This window comes from Lissotriton helveticus, chromosome 7 (genome assembly GCF_964261635.1).
Source record: "Lissotriton helveticus chromosome 7, aLisHel1.1, whole genome shotgun sequence".
Taxonomy (NCBI): domain Eukaryota; kingdom Metazoa; phylum Chordata; class Amphibia; order Caudata; family Salamandridae; genus Lissotriton; species Lissotriton helveticus.
Window position 1 is genome coordinate 937,045,675 of NC_136068.1, and position 20,147 is coordinate 937,065,821.

The 20,147-nt window shown below is 42.3% G+C and overlaps 1 protein-coding gene across 1 annotated transcript in view; it reads right to left on the bottom strand.

Annotated features, from left to right (window-relative positions):
- FCHSD1 (FCH and double SH3 domains 1) overlaps window positions 1-20,147 on the bottom strand; it is a 316,141-nt gene that overhangs the window by 32,158 nt on the left and 263,836 nt on the right. Inside the window, exon 14 of the mRNA XM_078653503.1 lies at window positions 13,398-13,517. Coding sequence (XP_078509629.1) covers window positions 13,398-13,517 — 120 coding nt within the window. The remainder of the gene's footprint in view (window positions 1-13,397; window positions 13,518-20,147) is intronic.

Consider the following 20,147-nt stretch of genomic DNA (forward strand, 5'->3'; position numbering starts at 1 on the left):
TGTTAGGTGTCGGTATAACAGGAGATATCAACATTTCTAGTCAGTGTATTCTAACAATGCATAGCTATTCAGTGAGTAGTGTAGCTGTGCAGAAAATAACGGGTCAGAAATACTAGGCTAACATTCTATAAGACTATAAGACTATAGGAAGTATAACAGAGCACATTTACAACGCAAGAGCCACAAATTCAATATTTTTAAATCAAACTTCAGAAAGACCCGTCTGTCTGAGTGGTGATCAAAGGTAAGTTTTCAGGCTGCTCACTCGGATAGCGGATTATAAGCTTTTTGACGCAGCATACATTTAAAGGGCACACCATATTGAGCCTAGTTGGTTAGGGTACCTGATTTTGGAATGCGAGACTGACAAGTCAAGTCAAAACAAATCATGCCTTTTAACAGCATTTGTTATATAAACAAAACCCCTGTTTTAATATAGTTTTGAAGTCTGCAGCACATAAAGTGTTAAATCCACTAAAGCATCAATGTTGTTTTTAAATCCAATGGTGGCAATGTGCATTATAAAATGCATTTGTAATGACTTTCTTCAAAATCCCTTTGAAAATAATGACCATAATCTCATAAATGTCTACACTAATCATAGCAATTAGCCTGGCCTGCGTCCAGAAAGGGACAACAGGGAGTGAGGCACAAGAGGTACACCAGACAGACAACATGGTTGGTTACCTGTTTGTTATTGTAATACTGGTACAAGTAGTGCAAACAATAGTGTTTTCATTGTGCAATGATTCTGCATTGCTAACCTATTATACTCAATTTCGAAGTTATGCTGCTTTTAGCAGGCCCGGGATTAGTTTGATAGCCGAATAAGGTTTCACAAGCATTTTGTTGTCAAACTGCACTAATTTAAAGAGGGAGGACACAGTGATGCAATGCTTAACCCGTTCCATGCTCATGACGAGCTCAGCTCGTCATGAGGCATGGTCGCGCTGTGCTCATGACGAGCTGAGCTCGTCATGACCGTTGCACCGTGCCCGTGCGGGGATAATTCCTCTGCTGTGCTGGGCGTTCCATTGGAAAGGGCGTGGTCGTGACGAGCTCCGCTCATCATGAGCACAGCGACACCGTGCTGCATGACGAGCGAGCTCGTCATGAGCACCGCGGTGCTGCGCGCGCCCCCTCTCTCCCAAGCACAGCGGGGGAATTAGCCCCGCGAGGAAGGGGTTAAACAAGGGGAGTGCTGATGTACATCCTCTTCATACACACCATCCTAGAGAAAATCCACTCAAGGCATACATTAATGCAAATTCTACATCTGTCTTACTATGCCCTCTAAGAAGCTAATCATAGAGGTGTTTGCTTTAGGCAGCAAAGGTATGCTCTGGTTAGCCATAAATTATAAGTTCAAGAATCACATGGATGAGGGATCTAGTCTACCCATAGGTCAGGTGCCAGACACTCAAACTTTCCCTCACGTGACAACTGAATCACTATAATTTCTGCTTGAATTCTTTTAAAATTGCTACCGGTCCTACGTTTAGTGCTTGAGTGCACTACCCACTAAATATACCCAAAACCTATGCATGCAAGGTATACGATCAGTTGTTATTTATAAACTGCATTGAACACATGAACCTGAATTGAGTAAAATCATCAGGAAAGATATGAAGATAATCAATACTAGAGATGACTTTTAAGAGCCTTCCTAAACATAGAAAGGTTCTCTATTTTGCACAGGCCACATGAATGCATTTCCAATGGAAGACGCAACAAAAGAGAAGGAGCATCTGTAAGAAAGTGGCTCTATATATACTGGACCAAAGTAAGGTACAGTGTGTATATAGAGTCTCCAGTCTCCAGAGGTATAACAGAGGCTAAAGTCAGATATGACCTTACTCTCTAAAGTGGTAGCTTGTTCGAGCAGTAAGGCAGTATCAGAGGACAGTGTAAAGCATTTGTTGTACACACTCAGTCAGCAAAAGGCTTCACACACTCAAGAACTGAACTCTAGGTCAACTGTTTTTATAACAAAAGATATAATTGTTTTATTTTAGAACCAACAGGTATCAAAGTACACTTTTCTCAATATGAGAGACTTTAGGTAATTACTTTGCAGAAAGGCAATATACTTTGTAAGTTCAATAGCTACAGTGGTTGCAAGAGGCAACACAATTCTAAACACAGTTTAACATTGAGCTCAATGGGGTTTTCTACATAAATGCAGATGATTACTTTAAGGATTACTTTTTTAACCACTGGACTGGATCCTGGATTCAGTCCCGGGACCTAAGCTGTAAACAGTTAAGTAAAAGCGTATTGGTTACAGTTGTGATTTTTAAAGAATATAAATGTATTTTCAAAGTTGACACTTAGAAACTTTTCAGTGAAAAACTAGCAATGTTATCCTATGGAAGGAAATTCAAGTTTTCAGTGAAAAACTAGGTTCTCGTTACTGTTGTAATCCAGTACTGGAATCCTAGGTTCAGCACTGGGACCTCCCTTTTCCGGAATGTTCGGATGACGGACGCCACCTGATAGACTCCATTTTTACGGTGTAGGATTGTTCAGGATACACGCCAGAAAGTACCGGACCCTTTATCTATTTTCTCCTTCCATATTCTCCAAAGAATACTACTAGACCTCGACAGATATACTGTTCCTGGGCCAGACTTTCGAATGATGTATTGTATCTCGTGAAAGCTCTCAAAAACGGCTTCTGACTCGCAGACATCGTCATACTTTGAGCTCTGTTTGACATCATCGACAGAGTTTTGGAAACTGACCATTGCCTACCTTACTTCCAGTACAGTGGCGTCCCCTTGGGAGTTCCTCCATACCGTGTACTCCCCCTTCTACCCTTTGAGAGTACCTTATTTTATCATTCCCAGAGATATGCTACGTCAGCCTCGATTGAAAAGTTGACACGCCTAACTGGTCTTCTTTACATTCTGGAGCCTTAAAGACCGTTTTAAATTATATGTTCATGATATGCACCCTGATGAAGGAATGTCCTAACATTTCTGTTCCGAAAAGCGCGTCGCGCTTTTCCTTTTATGTTTGAAGGAATACTTTTTTGTCTGAATTTGGATGCATGTGGTGTGTGTAAGTGAGTTTGGAGTTGACTGATGGAGTGATTGAATAGTTTGTCATGCTTACATATTGTTTAATGTGTACTGGGGCTGGTGTGTCTATCTCTTTTTATGTATAAAATTTAAATTATTGGAAACTTTACATGTATATATATATATGACTTAAATGAATTTTGCTTATGATTATTAAAATACGACAATGAGTTTGAACTACTATGAAAAATAATTAACTCAAAAGTAATAGCTGTTCTGTGGGCGTATGTTATTTGGTTGGTCTTATTGTTAGCACCTTTTTGTCCGTTATAATTATTGGGGACATCCCTTTCATGTTGTTCTATATCAGCACTGGGACCTCTACCTAAGACAGGTAAGTAATTACGTTTTAGTATTTGGTACGATTTTAAGGAATATTTCTAGTTTGCAAAAATCGACACTTAAAAGAAGAGAAAAACAGTCAATGATTTCCTATGGAAGAAAATTCAAGTTACTGGTAAGTACAGTTAGGATTACTTTTGTGGTTCAGTACTGGGCCAAAAGGTACAGTACTGGCTTCTCTCCTGACCACAGGTAAGTATTTCGGAATACGTTATTCGGCTGATTTTAGATAAATATTTTAAAGTTTCAAAACTCCACACTTCGAAGAAATTTCAGTGAAAACCAGTCAATGTTAGCCTATGGAAGGAAAGTGAGTTATCGGCTTTCAGGTGAGTACTCGACTGGTAGACTTAAGGTTCTGGACATAGACTCAGGGGTCTCCCAGGGTCGGATAGGTACAGTTGGTACACCCTCAGCGTCACAGGGGCAGCCGGGTGCAGAGGTTGTTAGGCCCAATGTTATCCAATGAGAGGCAGGGGGCCTTCGGTTGGTGGCTACTGGCTAGCAGGCCACGCGGCTGTGGGAGCTGGGCTCCTGGTCACTTGCTTAGAGCAAATGGGGAAGTAGGATAGCACAAAGGTTGCACTGCCAGGGGCACTCGGGCGGCTGGGTGAAGGGTGCTTTTGAGCAGTCGGGCGCTCAATGTTATTCAATGGAGATCTTGAAAAGGGAACAAAGGCTGCAGACTCGGGAACAGAGGATCTTCTGGAGCGGCCAACACTTCGAGGGGTAAGTTGGGATCCTGGAGGATAGGTAGGCACCCAGGAGTTGGGCACAGGGGGCCGTGGGGCGCCGGGTGCAGGGGTGTCTTTTGAGGTCGGGTAATCTTACCCCCTGCTGGTCGTGGTTGGAGGGGGTCCTTTGTCCTGAGGCTGCAGGCGACGTCAAGGAGGGTCCTTGGGCAATGGATTCCAGGTCAGAATCACCGGGGGGACGTTCTCAGGGTCTTGATTCATTCCAGCACAGGCCAGGCTTGGGGGGTGCAGAGTGGGCAGGATTCGCGGTTCGGGGCTGATGCCAGGGCTTGTTACTTGCTTTAAGCAGTATCACTACTCGTGGGAGACCCAGGTAGTCAGAGTCACATGGCAGTCAGGTCCTTCGGGGCTTTTGAGGTTGCGGACCACTGGAGACGTTGGGGTTTAGCAGGAGCAGGTTCGAGGGTCCACAGGCCTGTAGGGCTTGGGCCAAATCAGTTGGTGTCTTCCTCTTTTTATCAGCTGCACGGCAGGTCTTTTTGTTCCTTGTTCTTCTTTCTTGTTTTGTTATCTGGATCTGAGGAGGAAGATTCAGGGTGCCCCTAAATACTAAATTTAGGGGCGTTACAGGTAGCGTAAGGGCAGGGACCAATGGGTCCTTGTCCTTGGGTGGGTACACCCCCTAGCCTGCTCCTCTCCTGTGGGAGGGGGGCAGGAGCCTAGCTGTGATTGGGCAGGGCTCCCCATCTTCCAGATGGCCGGAGCCCGAGGTCGTGCTTAACCCGCCTCTCCCACCTGAGGAGTGGAGTTGGCACAGGCTGGCACATCCCCCTTCCTGACGTAGGGTTTCCCACCAGTGTGGGGGTCAGAACTGTTGGGGGCCAGTTGCTGAGTACAACAAGTGGTCTGGATAAGCTCTCAAAGGTGGAATGCCTTTGAAGCTTCCCCTGCCCATCCAGGGGGAGGAGGCTTGGCACCTCGTCCCAGGATGTGCATTGTTGCAGGCGCAGGAGAGCGGGGGCTCTCCACCCATGGGTCCAGCAACATGTCTGCTGTGTGGCAGCCTAGGCAGCCTATCAGACAAGACAAGGATTGCAGATTAGGTTTCAGGGGGCTTCTCTAAGATGCTCTCTGTAGTGCATTTTACATTAAGTCCCACACTGGCATCAGTGTGGGTTTAATGTGCTGAGAAGTTTGATATCAAACATGTCAGTCTTGAGTGTAGCCATTATGGCGCTGTGGAGTTCGTAATGACAACCTCTCAGCACCATATACTCTTAATGGCATCACTGCACTTACAGTGCCCAGGAATCTCCCTGGGTACTGCTGGGGCACAGGGCTCATGCACCTGTGCCCACACCACTGGCAAAGGGCACCCAGCTAGAGGGGTGGCTGATGCAGTGGGTTTGTGGGCATGGCACACAGGGTGTGTGCCATGTCGAGTCTTTGTTTAGGTCTGCACCAGGACACTCAGCCTGCAAAGGCAGCATGTGTGTGTCAGGGTACAGGGCCCCTAAGGGTGGCACAATAAGTGCTGCAGCCCTTAGGGATCTTCTCTGGTCACAATGCCCTGGGTACCTAGGGTACCATTTACAAGGTCCTGGCATGTGGCCAGAGATGCCAATTGGGTTTAGGCTTTAGTACAGTTTTTAGGGAAGGAACACAGGCCCAGGGGTACCTGATTGGCAGGGACCTAGGGCACACCAAGGAAAAGTGCATCAGGTATCAAGCAAAAGTGTGGGGGGGGGGGTACTGCAACAGAAACTCACTTTCTTACAGCATCCCTCTTTACACCCCACCTACCAAGCCTCTGTAAATCCGGGGACTTCTAGCAGAAGGGAAGATCCAAAATGAAGGGATCATTTAAATTTGGAAGCAAACACAAAAGCAGCATGGGAACGTTCACAGTAGGATCTCGGGGCATAGTGGAGTGTGCTAAAATGGATCCTTCTAGAAACTGACAACCAGTGCAGCTTATGGCGAGCCTTGGAGAACCTATGACATTTTCTGACAAGTCACGCTGCAATATTCTGAGTACCTTGAAGTTTGTACATAGCTGATTCAAGAAGACCAACATAGCAAGTATTGGCATAGTTAAATCTAGAAATGATGGTAGTAGTAAGAACATAAGCTTTGAAGAGGCAAGAAATAAAAAGGTTTCATAGTCTTGGGGGAAGTGATAGCAGGGCCTTTTGTCCCTATTCATCTATACCCAAGCACTTAAAGTAGCCCACCATGGCCGATTACAAGTTGCGCAATGCTGGTGGGGTGCAAACTTCACACCAGTTATTACCAGTTCTGTGTGGTAACAACCCACCAGTACTGTGCAATTACGAGTTACCCCTCGAGGAATTGGGAATTACTGTGAGGACCGGGATTTACCAGGTGATATTCTGCATGGCAATCCTTTGTCTGTGGGGTTTAACACATACCTTTAGCACCTGCTCTGGGCAGGTGGTAAAGGTGTGCAGGGGTCTGTGATAAATGTGTGTTGTAAGGTACGGTTAAGGGAAGAGGAAAGGAGGTGGCAGAAAGGAGTGGAGAATGTTGACTGCCTTGTTTGAGGTGGAGCTGTACTCAAAGAATGGCCTGGGCTGCAATGCAGGTTTTATCCAGTGATTTACCTGCTGAAGTTTCCAGCCGGTAAAATCTGGTTAGTTGTTTCCGCTCCAAGTAAATTCTTGTGTAGGAACACTGGACCTCTTATAATTGAGCGGAATTGAATTCTACACAGTAATTCCGCTCCGCACAGTTCCCAATTGGGACCTGTGTCTTCCATGGGCATCTTGTAAGTGGGCTGATAAGGCAGAGGTAATATGATACCATGATGCATGAAAAGCAATGAAAAAACAAAGCAAGCCTCCACTACCTGTAAATGAGTTTTAATGCCGCAGCCTATCTTATACTGTGTGTAATACAGAGGTTTGTGAGACACAAATTAACTAGGAGAGCCGAGCCAGAGACAAATCGATCTAAGCAAGGGGCTTGCTTGGCTCTAAATTCTGGTGCATGATCAGAGACATGAAAATGTTTTACATGAAAATCGTGCAACAAATATCATGTAAAAATATTAACCACACTGCACCAGAGCACACTCGATCACTATATCTATAATCCAATGGCAAAGCAGTATGAACTTCTCAGTAGCGAAAATTATGGGAACAACTCCCTTGTGATATTTTTCCAGTTGAAGAACCGGGGTTTAACCCAGCAGCGTCAGGGGCACGCCTAAGATCTTCGAGTTCACCTGTCTTGGTATTCAAAGACACGGAATACTTCTGGATGGCGTCAGAGACCAAGTTTATTAGCTGCAGCTAGTAACAGTGATCCTAGAAATACATCACTGTGTAAATTCTCTGGAGACTGCTCATTTTACTAAGGCGAGACGTCCCCTTTTATACCCAATATTCACATTATAAATGTACACCCACTGCACAAAATTCTAGCCAATAAGATACATTTTCAAACAAAGTATCACATAGCAAAAACTCAATTTACAGTATCCCAACCCAAAGGTTAATTATTAGGAATGTCCCAAATTCAATCTCCACAAGCCAGACAAACCTATAATTGAAAGCATAACCCATGTAATGAAGAAACATAAAAAAAGAAACAGTAACAGATGCAACAAGATAATGCATGTGAAAGGAAACTAAAAAGTTAACGATGTCCTGAACATTGATTGGCAATCTCAGATAAAGATCGATCAGGGAAATTGGCTTTGCCAGGTCATTTTCAGGTGAAGAGGTCAGTTTCTTACAGTTCATTTCAGAGTCAAAAAGAAACCAGGTTAATGTATACATGAACTAAGAAGGCCAGGCCACTTTGTTCGCCAGGTTACCTTTACAGGCCTACGTGAGGGCAACACAAAATGGTGGCACCGAACAAAATGGAGTCAGACTCGAGAATTACAGAACCTCACAGTGAGTCCTTGATAAACAGTCCCAAGAACAATGCTTCAAAGAATTCTTCAGTCACACTCCAAAATCAGGTCATTTCATTTTTATTTCTAAGATAAGCGAAGACACAGCAGCAGCCGACGCGCGTTTCGCCCGCACGGATTTTTCAAGGCTCAAAGATAATTATCCTGTTGGTGAATACGATATTTGCTGTCAAGAGGATATTCAGTTTGATGAAAAAGAAACTTTTAAAGCAGTGTGAATACACAGTTCCCCATGAAGAAACAGGCAGCGTTACGCCGTTATTGATGACACGGAAATGCCTATAATTGCGGGTCTGCGAACGTTTCCTCGCGGCCCACGAAAATCACAAGTAATGCTGAACGGACCTTGATACATCCGAAAACCTGTATTACGATGGTCCCATTTCTTATGGCCGATTCCAAACTGAACCCACATCTTTTCTCCTTGTATTATCACATTATATTATCAAGTCTTGTTACATTTTAAAAAATATCTATTTTTTTAACACAAGGAAGCATTTCACCTTAGTACATTAGATTATATCACTGCATTGAGACATATTTAATAAAAGTGATAGTTGTTGAACGGGAACTTAGAAAAATGTATGTTCCCCAGACGGACAACAATGCCACTAGGGAACTAAGAGGCAAACTAGTTGGAATATGCACCATAAATGCTGCAGAGAGTCTTATCATTCATGGCGCAACATTATAGAGTATTAAATCAAACACAAGGGAGCTTTTCATACTGCATGCATCCTGAACTCACGTATTTCAAAGTGAAGAAGCAAGGAGCAGGTTTTCTGGTTTCACATTTTGGAATTCAGCCACAATATAGTATCTTTTCGCTCTAATGTTTTAGATAAAAGGACAATGCTTTGTCTTTAATTTGTGCAAAGGAGGCTTAAGCTTAAGCCCACATGAAAGCTTGGCTACTTTTGTGCTCAAGGGTCCAAGAGGACCTTGAACCAAACCAGAGATCAAGCTCGAACCTGGATCAAACCTTCAGTGGCTCGCCCACCGTTAGTTTAATAAAAAAAAATATATTAATGACTTTCATATTCATAGTGCTCTCAGTCACCGGTTGGGACCTCATAGCACTATAAATACAGAGGACAGAATTCCCCAGTACAACAGAATACAGTTTTGTGACTATGTGGTTACACACACAGACATCCGCAGCGATCGCATTAACGCCTTAACCGCGGCAGATTTTACGCCGCGTTGCGGGCGTTCTAAAGGGTGGGCGGGGCTCCGTCGGCCGTTGGCCGACGGCAGCACTAGGGAGGTAGTGCTGGCCGACGGGAGCATGCAAGGGGTTAACTAACTGAGCTGCTCTAAAATAAAGAATGCATTTTCCGCACGTTATTTTACCTTTATTTTTAATTTAAAGTATGAGCTTGCATATATTATACATTTACCTGAAGATGCAAAGTCAGTTTGAGACCAGCCCCCTGGAGGGGGGGACATGGGTTCCTAGCTTCCTAGCTAGCATTGAGTTCCAGAGCTTTGGGACAAGGTTTGCCAAGGTTCGCCTTCCCCATCTTGATCTCTTTATCCTTAGTGTGTTCATAAGGAAGTCGGATGAGGACCTGAGGGACCTTATGGGGAGATGAGGGTCTTTAGCAGGGCTGGTTCCCTGACATAAATGGCTTTGTGAGCTAGGCAGAGAGCTTTAAACCTGATCCTGGATTGAATAGGCAGCCAGTACAGCTTCTTCAGCGAGGATCTCACTGACTCCTGGCTAGGGATAGTCAGGAGCATCCGTTTTGGACAATCTGTAGCCTGTAAGCCACATATTTGGGGGCCAGCAGATACAGGGAGTCTCAGTGGTCCAATCTTGAGACCACGAGAGCCTAGACCACTGTTCTCCATACCTGTTCTGGGAGGAGGTCTATGATCTTATGGATCATGCGCAGTATGCTGAATCGGTTTTGTAATTTGAGGTTCCATGGAAAGGTTGTGGTCTAACCACATCCCCAGGTTCTTTATGGATGGCTTCAGAGTGGGGGGAGCAGCCCAGTCCTCTGGATAGCTGATCCTGGCCCATGGCCCTGGGCAGTTGCCCAGGAACATCAGGTCCCTTTTGTCGCCATTCAATATTAGGCTGCAGTTGGCCATCCATTTTGCTATCTTTTCCAAACATGGTACCAGTTGGAGATGATTTAGTTCATCTCATCCAACACTGAGACTAATAATTGTGTAACAAACATGTGCTCCTAATGACCCTTTGGGCACTCAAAATGAGGTTCCTTCAAATAAGGACTCTACGAATTGAAATTGAGTTTAGTAAATCTTCTTTTGTTTTATTCACAAGTATTCATAAATGAAATTCATTTCATTCTTGTAAAGCAGTTCATTCTTTCATGATAACCCAACGTTTTTTATGCCAGCTCCAATGCATTTCAGGCATTCATTAGCCCTTCCTCAGGGAGCATCACTGTAAATATAGAGTATGAACACAATCAATGACGTGTAGACATAAATCAAAAGTAATTATCCGATGAAATAAAGTAAAACAAAGTGAAACATCAATGCCAGAACGCAGTGCTTAAGTGACGTGTTGAATTCATGGAGTCCTTATTTGAAGGAACCTCATTTTGAGTGCCCAAAGGGGATGCAACTAATGGGTCATTAGGAGCACATGTTTGTTTCATTTATGTATGACGTCTAAGACGGAAGACGCCACCCTTGGAGCACCTTATACCTTATTACGCATTTGAACCAGCTAACCAAACCACTCAGAATATCACCAGGCTGTGCATCTGTTTCCTCATTTACTACTAATTGTGTGTCATCAGCATAGGACACAATTGATAGTCCAAACTCCTGCACAATTTCTGCTAGAAGACTAAAATAAACGTTGAACAAGGTAGGGCTAAGTGTCAAGACCGGAGGTACTCCAGAAGGAGGCTGGAGCGTGTCTCAAAGGTTGGCCAATTCCATACATTGGAATGATCTGTCGCTTACGAAAGAGGCAAGCCATTGCATTGCTTTGTCTTGGATCCCAATCTCTCCTAGTCTATGTATTAGGATATTATGATCCACGGTATGGAAACCTGCACTTAGATCGAGGAGCAGAATGGTGGTGGATCCTCCCGGAACTGTAAGATGGTGCTATTGACGTGTTTCTCCACTGCTTTACCCAGAACCGGTAGAAGTGAGATGGGGCGGAAAATCCCCAGGACCGTGGGATCGAGTTAAGGTTTCTTGATCAATGGCTTTACGATGGCATATTTTCACCTGTTAGGCGAGAGAAGGTCTGCCCTTGTAGGGAGGATGGAGTCCCTGCCCTGAAGTAAGATGGGAGGGGGGCGGGATTAAGTGGAGAGCTGGATTTAATGTTACTCAGAAGGAGTCTTGTGTGTTGTTTGATCAATACCGGGAAGGTACCTAATACCGGAAGTGTAGGTGGGCCAGGTTGGTCTAAGCTAGAGGGTTGGCTTTTCCTAACAAAAGTGACTTGCCTCACTTTGGGGCCACCCGTAGGGCTCATGTGTAGCAGGGTAAATATATTTTCCATTTTGCTTTTGAAAAAAATGGCTAGCTCATTGCATCTCTCCTTGGAGGAATGAAGCGTATGAGAGCCTTGTTCAATCGTGGTAAGCAACGTCACAATTTTAAATAATTCTTGGGGTAGTTGGAGGCCATATTATTCCTCTCCTCATAAAATGTTTCCTGTGCTAGCCTAATGTCATCATGATATTGTCTGATGCCTCTTGTGTATCCCAACTTAAGGTCTGGGGACAAGGGTTTCCTCCAGTTCCATTAGAGTTTCTTGCAATGTTAAGGTAAAAAAGGTGTAATCAGCAGCTCTTAGGGTGTTTGCTATGTGGATTTTGATTTCCGTTAGCAAAGAGAGACATTTTGTTGCTAGGTCAAACATGCAGACATTATATTCATTGTGTTTGCTTAATCCTTTCAGTTATGAATAAAAAGTAGAGTAAAATGCAAAGTTATGACTGCAGGAATATGCATACATACCGTCACTAACTCTAAGTGAGATGTGAATATTTGTAAAAACAATGTCATATAGTGAAATAAGCACAGAAGCAAATAATAAATAGTGCAAAGAGGGGAACGTGATGTATGTGCGCACACGAGCTGTGACACAATGAGAGTTCGAGATGGACCTTGGAAAGGTGGACAAGAGTTATCTTGACAAGATGCATGCAAAATGGAACTTTGAATAACGACATATATGCCCAAGCAACTCTAAGAAAAAGAAATGTAAAAAGAAGTTTCATGATGTAGTGAAGACTTAATGGCCCACATGCATCAAGCATTTTTGTAGTCGCAAACGGTGCGATTCCTTAGAATCGGCCGTTTGCGAATGCAAAAGTGCTTTTTGGGATGCATGAAGCAATTTTAGAATTCGTAATATTTTTGCGGGTTCTAAAATTGCGGGTGCTTTTAAGAAGTCGCAGATGTGCGACTTCTTAAAAGCAATGCATCATTACTTTGACAAGTGGAAATTCGCAATTAGGGTGCCAAATTTACCGAGTGGTTGAACCACTCGGTAAATTTGGAAAAAGTGTTTAAAATGGTGAAAAAGTATTTTTTTCAACATTCATGTTTCACACACACATGTCCTTAGGACATGTGTGTGTGAAACATGATGCGAAAAATACATTTCAGGGGTGCATGGGGGGGTCCTTTGGACCCCCCCCTGCACCCATGAAATTTTCTAAGTGCCACTCGCAATTTGCTGATGCCTTCCCATTGACTCCTATGGGCCTTTCGGCCCATAGGAATCAATGGGAATTGCGAAAATTTACTTAAGAATTCGGTATTCATTTGGGATGCGGTAAAAATTGCGATTTTTACCGAATCCCAAATGAATACCGAAAATAATGATGCATAGCATTTTGCACTTCTTAATTTGCGATTCCTTATTTTTCGCAAATTAGGAAGTGCAAAATGTAACAATGATGCATGTGGGCCAATGTGTGTGCACATAGGCGTTAAGAAAATGTGTGAGATAAATAAGGTGTTCTCGAGTGAACAGAGCATGAGAAAGGTGTGCCCATAAAAGGAATGTGAAAACAAGGAATGTGCATGTAAGAATATTGTGGAAAGGTGGAAGAAAAATATGTGTTCACCCAACCCATAAAGGACGTGAAACAGTGCACAAGGGAGAAGAGCACATGCTAGATTAGTCAAATGGAGCAAATAAGACGCGCACACAAAACTAAAGAAAGAAAGAGTGTACTTAAAAGGTCTGTGAAGCAGTGCAAAAGAAAGAAGTGCTCATACGAGGGCCACAACACACTGTAAGGAGAGATATAGCAAAGAGCAGTGCACAATATGGAGAGGGGTGCACAAGGGTTCACACAGCCAGGAGCTCAGGCTCACCTGGTAGCTGTAAAGCACATAGCAGGGTGATGGAAAGGAACGGGAACTGCTGAGGCCGACTCCGGAATCCTCGAAAATCTCAGCGCCATCATCGAAATCCTCAAATTCAAACTCTTCTATCTGAAAATAGCCAAAACAAGCTCATTAATACATAGCATCAGAGAAAGGGCACTCATGCTCCTAAAAAATGAAATGCTTTGTTGTTATTTCCATATCCTATTCACTCAAAAAGGAGCATGCACAGTGGTCTGTTGCTTCCTCTTTCTATAGTACAGACTAGATAAAGACAGACTTGCATAATGCACTTACTGCATACAGAAACACAGAATGTCAGAATAAGTTACTTGCCTCTAACACTGGGGTTACCGCTTAATTTTCCTAATTTTGTTTGATTTCATACACTTGTCTTCTAGCAGTTGGGTCCCATATCGATCAAAACACGCTACCTTAGACATCAGTATTCAATCAACGCAGATCCCAGACAGACATGCACAAAATCCTGACTAGCTTAATATAGCCTCTATTTATACCAGTCTTGCTAGATATGATTTAAAATTAAAGCACGTTTCTATCTCTGCTATTGTAAATTGATTTAGCAATGCACAAGAAAACACCTGGCATCAACTACACAAAAATGAAGAGTCAGGTGCAAAGCTTTCAACCATTGTTTATATAGGGTATTGGGGACCTAGAAGATAAAGTAGCCAAGGGCGTGGCATAGTCAGTGAGATTGGGGGGTGTTAATCTTAAATCTCCCTCCTAAAAAAGCAGTGATCTGCAGTGTGGAGGTGTGAGATGATCAAGGCCTAGGGTGGACTGTTTCCAGAAGGAACACAGTCACGATTGATTTGCATTAGGTGGCCCTCTATGTAGGGTGATACAGTGGGTGAAAAAAAGGATGGGTTGGAATGATACTTTGAGGGATTGCCAATGGTTAGGCTATTTGTAAGCATCGTCTCATCACCTTTTGGGTGTGTGATGGCCAGTAGTATGCTTGGAAACCTGAGACTGGCGCAGGTTTCCAAATATACTACTGCTAATATCTGGGAATTACAAAAAGTAGTATGTTTACATCCATTGAAGGTGTACGTCTATGGTTGAAGATTTTTTACTTATTTGGTAAACAGCTCACTATATACATTTGAGATGCAGATCCAAACAAATTAACACGTTAAAGCTTATTAGTAAAATGAGAACAACAGGAAAAACCAAGAGTCATAGCAGACATAACTCTTGCCCCACAGACACAACTACTGATCCAGGAGTGCATTTGAGGAGTGTCACATGCCAAGCACTCCTGCTGAAGCTGCACCCCTGCTTGTCCAACTTGGGACTGGTAGTCCTCCACGGGAATTCATGACCACGGTCATGTACAATATAACAGACCAGGGATCACTTATTTTAAATGTATTTTCACTATCTGAACTTTTTTTGTCTCTTTCTCAAGAACCCTTGATGGTAGAGTTGTTAAATCAGTTAATGTGGGCGGGGCTCCATGTGTCTAGTATTATCCTTTCACATATCATTTTATCCAATGACTGACGGCTCCCTATACTAATTCTGGGTTCCAAAATAGAGGCCAAAGTGCAGGCAAATTAATAGGCGAGCCAAACCAAGCCATGGTCCGGGTTGGCTCTAAAGGTCTGTGCAAGAGCCGTACCATGAAAACATTTGGCATATATGTATATATATATATTGTGTAACCAATGTAATGTAAAAATGTGATGCAATCTCTTCAAAATTAAAAAAAGTGTACTTTTTTTTATATGCGGAAACTTTTCACAGTACATCAGGTTATCTCACTTCCTTTTACAGGCATTTATTAAAAGTGATAATTCTTAGAAACATTCATGGCTCGCCAACAGAGACAATTACATTAGTCAAGCAGGAGGCAGATCATTAGTTATCTAAACCCTAAATATGCCCTAGAATCTCATTATTGATGGAGTGTTTTCAAGTCTATTAAATTAAAAATAGGAGGTGCTTGTACAGCACACATCCCGAATTCAAGTCTTTAAAAGGGTGGTCATGTGTGACAATAAAGAAAAAGGAAGTTCTGTGAAATAAAATATTTTCCTAGGATCACGCTGGGTAGCCGGTATTGATTCCAGGTTATCGGATTTCCTTTTTTTAAATACAGCCAGCAGATAAGAATATCGGTCTCCTTCACTCTTTCTCGCTCTCCATTCACATCAAAGGTCACTTTGATTATTGGCTCACAGCGAAAGAAATACTGACACAGAGATAGTCGACCCGACTCAAGCCCCACGACCCAACTACCATTCCAAAAATGCATTTATTTGGGGGGTGTCACACCCCAAACAGCCCCCATAAAGCTACGCCAAGAAAATAGAAGACACAAAAAACATATACAGAGAGAGTTTGACTGAGGTAAAAAAAGAATAGGGGAAAAATATACCCAGGAAGACCCCAATGTATCCAACCAATTAAGCTACCACAACAAACTATCTGTCAACAAGTCATCTGTTCTACTTTAGGCAATAAAGGATTGTCCCTAGATATTAAGGAGAGAAATCATCCCAACAGCTCCTTGCACATTAAAATGGAGCAAAAATGGATCTATGCTTTTGCAAGGCTTTCTCAGGAGCTGCAAGTAAACCAAGATCTTCTACCCAGGCCTGAATTTTCACCTCGTTTCCCACAAACATTAACACTGATTTATTTGGCACAAATAATGCTCGGACAAGAAAAACTATATATTACCTTGTAAACAGTGAGAAGAGATCACCTTGAAAATGCAGATCATCAAGCCTTTTAGGTTGAGTCTATAGTCAGCGCACATACGCTGCTCGGCGAGACATGTTGTAGTAGAGTATGGAATAGAAGCCCTGCCCACTCTCCGCCCATATTTGTCATTGGCTGTGTCACTGTCCTTCGTAAATGCTGGCTTCTGATTCATAAATAAGCTTTTTAGTCCCTCCTTAGTACCGCCTTGTCTTCATTTGTAACCTCCCATGGCGACTGGTCCTTTTACTGCAGTTGTTACACAGTATGTGTTATTAAGTCTTGTAAGCACAATTTATTGATTTGCCTTGGCTCGTGTACCAGCACAACGGCCGCTTCATTTATACAGCACTGCACATTTTGGATTTTCATTGCTCAGTCAAATGCAGCAGCATGTATAATGCCGTTTTATGTATTTATGAACGGCGCTGCTTTGACTACAAGCGTGGGCCTTTATTTATAAATGGCGTCTCTTTCAATTTAGATTTAAGAAGCCGAGGTGAGTGCTGTGCTTCAATACACGCTTTTGTTTCTAAACGGCACCGGACAGTGAATGCAGATTTACAGCCCAGCTCCTCCCCCCTCCTCGCTCCCCTGTCAAGGAGAAGTGTGCAACAAAAACAGAAAAGAAGTATTTGCAATGCAATAGGTCTCGCATTTACGCAAGTTTAAGCTATTGGCATTGTAAATGACAAAGCCTTTTATTTATGTTTTAAAAACCAAAACATAAATAAAAGGCATTGTCATTTACAGTGCCAATAGCTCAAACTCGTGTAAATGCGAGACCTATTGTATTGCAATTGCTTGTTTTACTAGAGATAGCCACTAAGCTGGGTCTCAAAAAACGAATCACCAAAAAATGATAACATTATGATAGTACCAAATCATAGGCACCAATTTACCAGCCTCCTTGTTACAACTCCATTAATACCCTTTTCAGACAAACTCTGCCTCTTCAAACACACACTTGAGCGCAGCACATTATAATAACTGCTGCTAGGTAAATCTCACCGTGTATTCTCATATACAGAAGAACAAGCATGGCATGAAAAGCAAACCTATGCATTTCATCTTGAGGAAACATTCATGACTATATCTCAGTCTCATCAGACAGACCCCATAATATTAATGCTTTGATATCGTCTTCATTTCAGATCGACTTTGTGAGCTGCTGAATAAGAAAAGCATATCCTACTTTTAAACACCTTAAGTGATCAGCAGGAAAAAAGAGCTTTAAGAAGCAGTGAATGGCTTTGGCTCTTCCTACAGAGTGACTCGTCTCTCATAATGAAAGCATTTGATAGACCAGGTGTTCTATGCTTCCACTGTAAAAGAGTGCTTGCTTTACACTTTGTTTTGTTGGCAAGCTTATGTTCAGCACAGTAGGTCTGCACTGGATTTGGTGACAAACCAATGAAGTCATGTGTCCGATGCCCTAAGTCAGTTATTATGAAAAGCTGCGACAAAGTGGTAAGTCTGATTTATTTATCCCACAAAGCATTTATTAAAATCAATAGGCCTGTAACAGTGCATAGTTAATACACCGTGGTAAAACCTGTACACAAGTATTTTCTTGCATGAAATTTCACAGATTATCGTAGCAGGAAAGGATTGTGGAGTTCGTTACCCTTTCTGACAAACCCTTGGGGTAGAAGATTTGCACTGCAAGAATTCCTGTCCGCTCTCTCAGGAAGGGGTTGCATACTGTTTTGCATAATGTAATTTTGTACATAAAATTGTATGACTATATACTGGTTCCTTTGTGGAAAAGCTTATCTTACATACAGTAGGCCTGAGTTGGTTATGATAATGGCCATATGCCTCTTTAGTTCATTTGGAAAAGCTAAGACAGATGCCATATGTTTGATCGGTTTATTATGAAAAGTTACAGCAAAGGCAGCAGGCGTCCCTTATTTATTGTGAAAAGTGCATGCTAAATTCAATAGGTGTTTTAGAGTGTATTGTTAATATATTGTGGCAAAGCCTGTGAACAGGCATTTTTTTAACATGTAATCTCACCGAAAACCGTGGGAGCCAAGGATTTGGGCGTTGGTTAACTAATCTGACAAACCTTCATGGTAGAAGGTTTGTACTGTGAGAATCTGTGTTAGGCCTACTTAGGAGAAGCTGTATAATCTGCCAATGGAAATTTTGTAAACAATTGTGATTTTACACATGTATGACTGATGGTTGCCTTATTGCAAAGCTTATGCCCAATACAGTAGGCCAGCACTGATTATGGAGAGGAGCCTACAGAGCTTATTAGCTCTATTGCTGTTCTCTTCATTACAAAAATATATGTCAAAGGGAGTAAAACGGACATATTTATAGTGAAATCAGATGATATACACAAAAGGCCTTCACGAATGGATTGTTATGACACTGTGCTAAGACCTGTAGACATAAATTTTCATACATGAAATATGATAAATTAATGTAGTATGCAAGGGTTTAATTTCTTTTTGTGATTGTCGCATATTAAGCTCAGGGAGCACATGTTTTGCATTTGAGAATCCTTGTTAGCCCCCTTATGAAGGGTTTAATATACTTTTGCCAACTGTAATTTTCCATGTTTTAAATTTTATGACTAGCATTTAGTGGTGTATTAAATAAAGTACATTTTAGATCCCATCTGACTGCTTTAGCAGTCTGCCAAGCTGCTTTAAAACAAAACAAAATCATAAAAATACATGTATACACACACAAGCATAGAGGGACTTTGTGCCAACCCTTTTCAGCCATTGGTAGGTTTAAGTGTCATTCACATTCTGTTTCCACCCATGACAACATACAGCATGGACCAACGACTCATGTCGCTTCAGCCATTGGTTTTCTTGCCCTCTTAGTGACAGCATTTTGTCTGATCATATGAGCACATCAGTCTAAAACTCAGTTGGATTCAGTGCCAAGGCTTGTGCACAAACATCTTTAGTTTTGCATTTCTCCTTTTACAGGTTCCTATTTTTGTTGCCTCTACTTTTGAAAATATATTTTTTTAATGTGCATGGTTTTGCTTCTTTTTCCCAAGATAATTAAACTGGGCAGCTCATTTACTGCTCATTTTATCTGCAGTTCTCCTCATCCTGCCTGACCACTGCTTCTAAATCAGTTGCTATATTGAAGGGTGGTATCCATAGTGTTTCATTGTTTTGCCATTCAAAGATGATTGCAACATTTAGAAGCAACACATCAGTTATCTTTGGTTGATGAAACAATTAATAACTATACATAATACCATTCCAAGCTATCAGCTCAATCATATGTTGAATTCTTACTTATGCTTAACTACAAGTACATGCCCACAAGGTTTATGCTGCAACATGTACATGTTTCTGCTTTTAATCTATTTGTTTACCTTTTTAATTCTTTAGTTTACGTGTGTGTTTTATCTTGGTTGGGTGAGTGGGTGAGAGGTTGACGGTAAGAATGAGTCAATGGTTGGAAGAATGGATGCAGGAGTACGAGAACGACTGGCAGAAGGCATTTATGATGGGGTATCTCAACAGTCACTAAGAGGCACTTTCAGTTATAAGCCAGACCTATTGGCATTGTCAGCAACTGTTAAACAGGTGAGGCTGGGCATGGCACATTCTATCAAACATTAAACACCAGGGTCAGTGCTGCAGACAATTAACTTGTAGTTTTGCAGCATGATCAGTTACAGACTCACTAGAGTATCTTTTTGACACAGAATCCCAGGGAGTGATGTTCATCTGAGGTAGGGACAAAGGTTATACTGCTGCGTTACATATTGATGCGAGTCTTAGGAAGTCTTTGATTGAGAAGTAGCTGTCTCCAAGACTCCGCTTTTGTGCAATGTGCTCTTGGCATGTTTAGCAAGTTTATGTTATGTAGCTGATAACATAGCCATATTTACTCAACAGATCATCATGCTCTTGAAATGACTAAGTGCTACAAATTTTCACAAATGGGTCTGTATAAACGCGTGTCCATGCCGTGCCCTAACACACTTTGGACACGAATTGAAAGCAGACACCTGTCTGA